This window comes from Phodopus roborovskii, unplaced genomic scaffold, assembly GCF_943737965.1.
Source record: "Phodopus roborovskii unplaced genomic scaffold, PHOROB, whole genome shotgun sequence".
NCBI lineage: Eukaryota > Metazoa > Chordata > Mammalia > Rodentia > Cricetidae > Phodopus > Phodopus roborovskii.
In genome coordinates this window covers 51,468,421-51,474,420 of record NW_026126418.1, presented here as the reverse complement: position 1 = coordinate 51,474,420, position 6,000 = coordinate 51,468,421, and the positions used below count along the sequence as shown (strand labels likewise).

At 45.5% G+C, this 6,000-nt stretch overlaps 1 protein-coding gene across 1 annotated transcript in view; it reads left to right on the top strand.

Annotated features, from left to right (window-relative positions):
- Positions 1-1,696: 1,696 nt before the first annotated feature.
- The window catches only part of Rif1 (replication timing regulatory factor 1), a 53,778-nt gene continuing 49,474 nt past the window's right edge, over positions 1,697-6,000 (top strand). Inside the window, exons 1-4 of the mRNA XM_051184715.1 lie at positions 1,697-1,830; positions 2,105-2,218; positions 3,271-3,349; positions 5,196-5,292. Of these exons, the coding sequence (XP_051040672.1) occupies positions 2,115-2,218; positions 3,271-3,349; positions 5,196-5,292 (280 nt within the window). The 5' untranslated portion in view covers positions 1,697-1,830; positions 2,105-2,114. The remainder of the gene's footprint in view (positions 1,831-2,104; positions 2,219-3,270; positions 3,350-5,195; positions 5,293-6,000) is intronic.

The following is a 6,000-nucleotide window of genomic DNA, read 5'->3' as shown; positions in this document are numbered from 1 at the left end:
GCCTCAAATAGCTATTCTCCTGCCTCAAACTCATTTATTTATTTATTTATTATTTGTCATGTACACAGTGTTCTGCCTGCAAGTATGCTTGCACCCCAGGTGGTACCAGATCCCATTTTAGATGGTTGTGAGCCACCATGTGGTCACTGGGAATTGAACTCAGGACCTCTGGAAGAGTAGCCAGTGTTCTTAACCTCTGATCCATTTCTCCAGCCCAATCTTTCAGTTTTTCAAATGAGACAGAAAACACCAAAGAGCAGAGTAAGGAACCCACTGAGACTGTAGGTGGATCTAACTATACACTCAAAACTTCTGTTGCAATTACCTTTGAACAGAAAATTAAGTCTTTTTAGGAGATCAAGAACCAGGTGTGTTGATGTATGCCTTTAATCCCAGCACTGGGGAGGCAGAGGAATTTAAATCTCTATGGAAGGAATGTGGGTGGTAAAAGTGCAAATGAGGGAAAGATTTCATCTGAAGGGTGGATTCAAATCCTACTAAATGAGTCCTAAGTGAGTTTGGGTTGGAACTGGGGGATTCTTCCTGCCTCAGCCTGAGTGCTGGGATACAAGTGTGTACCACTGTGCTAAACTGACCATAATTCTAAAAATAAGGGTTTTCACAGGGAAGTTAGAGGTGGTGAATTGCTCAGGACAAGCAGCAGTGCTGAGGTTACATCTCCGTGCTTCATGTGTGCTAGGCAAGCACTCAGCTTAGCCCAGCACTGGGAGGACTTATTAGTCTTTGTTGTTGCTTTCACAGTATTTTGTTTGTTTGTTTTCTGAGGCAGGGTTTCCTTATGTACTCCTAGTTGGCCTGGAACTCCCTAGGAAGACGGGGGGGGGGGGGGAGGGGGGTGTCTTTAATTCATCTGCCTGCTTCTGCATACTCTTGTGTTTGGAGTAAAGGTGTGGGCCAAGGTCCTGCTTCCCGGTCCTTCAGTCTTTAACGTTGAGATACTTCTGCGGAGGGCATGCTTAGAGGTACACCAAATGACATTAATGAGAAGCACCTTCTTTAGGGGTTTGCTGTAGTTTCTCCGCACCGTGTAACAAGCTCACTCTCAACACCTGGAGTATAATTGAAGAAAGCAACCTAGGCAGTGGCCAATGGGCAGTATTTTGAAATCTGCACACCAATACTGCCATTTCCAGGCCTTTGTTATGCACGCCATTGGCCTCTTGTACCTATACTTTTTCTTTGCACCCAAATGTGCTGCAACTAGTCCTCATCTCAGAGGAAAATTGAGACGGGGTAAATCTGTTTGAAAGTGGGCATGCTTGAGATGCGTCTGACTTAGCCATTGGGTTGGGGCATGTGGCTTAAAATGCTAGGCTCACCAGGCACAAGGCTCAGCATTGGACCCCCAGAAAACAAAAACCCAACACCAAAAAAAAAAAAAAAAAAAAAAAAAAAAAAAAAAAAACCAACAAAACAAAACAACAACAATAAAAAACCAAACCAAGCCTAACAAGCCTGCCTTTGACTCTCAATCCAATGGTTTGGTTTGCTCACTCTAGAAGCACTGGATTTGGGAGTTTGGAAACTTGGTCGGAGGAGCACCGGATTGAGTCAGGTGTTACGGAGCGCTCATTTCCATTACCTATTTCTAGCCCCCGGCCCAGGAGATAGATACCCCACACCTGAAGGTGACCCGGGGGGCGGGGGCGGGGGCGGGGGCGGGGGCGGGCAGCAGGCCATCGAGCAGCCCGGCGCGCCGCCGCTCGTTGGATTGGCTCGAGCCTCTCCCGCCAGGCCTGCCCCGGCTCCCGCGCGCCACTGGGCCCGCCCCCCGCCGCCATCTTGGTCGTGGAGGAGCGGGCGGCACGCGTGAGTAAATAGCGCGAGCCGGGAGCAGACGGCGGCCCGGGGCGGAGTGCGGCGGGGCGGACTTCCCGCGTGGGGTGAGGAGCGGGAGGCTCGGCCGGCGCTGCCTCTTCCCCCTCGCGGCTGCGCTGCCCGGGAAGCGACGGCGGGAACCGGGCGGGCGGCCGGACGGGCGGGAGGGCGGCCTGCGAGCGCGCGGCGGCCCGGCGTGCAGGTGAGGGTGAGGGCGCCGCGCGGGCCGTGCCACCGGTCACGGTGTCTTCCGGCCTCACCTCAGGGTGGCCGACATGACGGCCGCAGGTCGCAGCCCCCTGGAGCCGCTCCTGGAGACTTGGGAAGACCCCTCGGCGTCTCCCGGAGAGCAGACGGACGCCTACCTAACTCTGACCAGGTGAGGCCGGCCGGGGACGAGCCCGGGGCGCGGGGCCGGGGGAGGCGTGGGGACGCGGCGGGCGCGGGCAGCTTGCGGTGCAACCGGGCCAGTGCTGCCCAGTGACGTTGCGGGGCGCAGCGGCGTCGGCGTCGGCGTCGGCGTCCGCGGGCTCCTTCGGGGAGGAGCGTTTTTGTTTGGGTAGCAGACGGGAGCGTTTCTGAAAAGTTTGGAGCCGAGAGTATGAAGAGGGCCGGCTCTCACTGCAAGCCTGCTACAGGCATGGGGTTTGAGAGAGTCGGCGTTCCGCAATTGTTGTGTTTAGTTAGGGTCAGGTGGACCCTGCTGGTCTCGAACTTAGGATCCTGCGGTAGCTTACGCGTGGTTGAGATTACAGGTGCGGGAGCCATCAAATCAGCACCAGAATTGGCTACTCCCCTCCCCACTCTCCTCCCCTAGACACAGAGTTTCTCTCTTGTAGTAAGTAGCCTTGGCTGTCCCCGAATTCAGTCTGCTGATCTGCCTGGCCTGTAACTCAAAGTGATCCGCCTGTCTCAGCCTTCAGAGTGCTACCACGCCCCGCATTTTATTTTTTAATAGAGCCGGGAACCCGATATTTGCTTTATTTGAAAGACTTCAGAAGTTTTCTGATTCTTGGCAAATGACCATAAAATTAGAAAGACTAGGGAAAGGGGTTCCCTTTTCCTTTTCTCATCCAAAAAAAAAAAAGTTGAATCCATGGTTAGAGGGAAATTTTTTTTTGTGCCAGTTATCGCTTATTTCTGACGTAATTTACAATGATTTCTATATACTCTTAAGCATTTCTAAGTATAGATTTATTAATTTTTTCCAACTGCTTGAAAGTAATCTTTTAAGTGTTGGATGGGCCTTGGTTCTTGAGCCTTCAGGACAGGGGTGCTGGGAATTGAACTCAGGTCCTTTGCCAGAGTGGTATGTGTCCTTAACCACAGAATCGTCTCTTCAACCCTGAAAATAATCCTTAAAGTGATTACTGTACTTTTTTGTTTATGCTTTTTTTTTTTGCCCAAGCTTATGTTCTATTTCCTTTAAAGTCGTATGACTGGAGAAGAAGGAAAAGAAGTCATTACAGAAATTGAGAAGAACCTTCCTCGGCTTTATACAGTATTAAAGGTCTGTGCTTATTCATCTATTTTTTTTTTTTTTTTTTAAACTTAATGACTACAGACAGGGCTCCCTCTGAAGCCGTTGACTGGTCTGGATAAAACTCACTAGATTGAGTCCTTTGCCTCCCAAATGCTGGGATTCCAGGTGCAACTTCTAAGTAGCTTTCTAGTAAATGCTTCTTCACTTTGGCAGTAGAATTAGCCAGTGCATTACCCTGAATACACAACATCTGCAGTTATATTGACAGGATTGTTTTATCTTTTATTGATAACTTATGGTTCATCAGGTACTCTTAATTACCTTGTAATTACCTCATTTTAATTTTCTATACTCAGGGCCTCTGACATACTAGTAAAGTTCACTGTCCATGACATCAAGCTATATCCACAGCCTGAGTTTGCTCTTTAAGCCCCACTTTGCAGGTTGGGAAATTTTTTTTTCCCCCGTTAAAATGTTCAGGGCTGCCTGAATTCAAAGCCTGTCTCTTATAAAAACAGTCGTCACAGATAAAATCTCTTTGTTTTTTTATAAGTATATGAGTATGTTATCCTTATTTTTGGTCTGCACTTGATTGAGATAGTGAGTTTGAGACCGTTTCCCAGTGAAACCGTGACTGGGAAACAGGTAGCTAGCTACATGACAATCCTCCTGCCTCTGACTCCCGAGTTTTTGGGATTGTAGGCTGGCATTGGTAAACCCCATTTTATATGTTCTTTGTTTTCATTCATGTTCAATTTTTGATAATTATGCCTGGTTGGAAAATTGTTAACACTTTAAAAAATTATAGTTAATTGTTTTCTTTTGTTGGTAATACTTATTATCAGTCTGTAGTCTTACTAGCCTCACTTGACCATTTAGTGACTTCATGACATAACATGAACACTTAATATTCTTGTTTTTAGAATAAAAAGATTGAACTAAATATCCCAACCTTATTGAAATTATTACTATTTTTTTTGACAGGGTCTCTAGTCCAGGCTTGCCTTGGACTTCTATATAGCTGAGGATGACCTTGAACTTCTGATCCTCCTGCCTCCCAAGTGCTGGGATTACAGGCATGTGCCACCACTTTGCATTTATGCAGTGCTGGGGATTGAACCCCGGGCTTTATGCATGCTAGACAAGTACTATACCAATTGAAGTACATCCCCAGCCACACATTTCTTGAACATTTTTTTTTTTTAACTTTTAATATTGAGATAAAATGCCTAATAGCTACCTGGGAATTGCTACATTGTGACTGCTTCCCTTTCCTAGTCTTAGAGGAAGAAGGCATTACTCCATTCTAAAACTAGGATGTAAACTTTGCATTTGAGTCTTTGCTTATTCATTGTAGAAGAATCATGCTCCCATTTATTTCCTGTCTGATAATTTTAACATCTTTCATTTGTTGGCCATTTCTTTTTCTTTTTCTTTTTCTTTTTTTTTTTTTGCATGGATATGTGGGAGATGTCATTTATCTTTACTTAAAAATGTTCTTTCAGTTAATGTAAAAACATTTATGTATATGGGTATTTATCTGCATGCATGTCTGTATACCACATGTGGACCATGGAAGCCAGAAGTGGATGTCCGAATCCCAGGAATTGGAGTTAACAGGTTGTGAGCTGCCATGTGGGTGCTGGGAACCATATCTAGATAGTCTACGAGTCTACAACAGTAACTGCTGAGCTATCTTTCCAACCCCTTCAGTTGATCTTTTTCTAGTTATCTTCTCCTTTGCCAAATTTCCCTATTGGTTTTCATTTACTCCCAAAAGGTTGGGTGATTGATTGGTTTGAAATGCATTGAATTTGGCTTGTAGGCGGCTTTGATTCAAGAAACTGTTGTGAATGTGATTTTGTTTTTGTAGGCTCACATTTCCAGTCAGAACTCTGAACTGAGTAGTGCTGCTCTACAGGCCTTGGGATTTTGCTTATATAATCCCAAAATTACCTCAGGATTATCAGGTAGGTAAAATGATTATAACTATTAATATCTGTTGAGTGTAAAGTATAGTTTAATACAGTTAAAGTACTGTCATTTATGGATTAATTTTATACTTTGTAGTTTAGGACATCCCCCTCATTTAGGAAGGCATTTACTTGGTCCATGTGCACCTACACTCAAGCTCAGAGGGCAACTTGGTAGGAGTCCTATATACCAAGTTGGTTCTGGGATTGAAATTATCATTATAGACTTGATGGCAAGGGACTTAAGTGTCTTAGTCTTGCTTGATTGGTCCCAAACCTTTTTTTAGTAGGACACACACACCCTACTAAAAAGTGTGTATATATGTACAAACACACATAGTTACAAATACTATAAAAAATGTATGTATGTAATTTTTCCCCCCTTTTGGGTTTTTTGTTTTGTTGTGTTTTTTGAGACTGGGTTTTATGTATTGCTTTGGGGCCTGTCGTGAAAGTAACTAGTTTTGTCGACCAGGCTGTCCTCGAACTTACAGAGGTCTACCTGCCTCTGACTCCCAAGTGCTGGATTCAAAGGTGTGCACCACCAACTCCTGGCTCCCTTTTTGTTTTGTTTTTTTTTGAGACAGGGTCTCACTATAAAGTCTTGGCTGTCCTAGAACTCAGTCTGTAGAGCAGGCTGGCTTTGAACTCTCAGAGATCACCCTGCCTCTACCTCTTCAGTTGCTAGGATTAAAGTTGTACCCA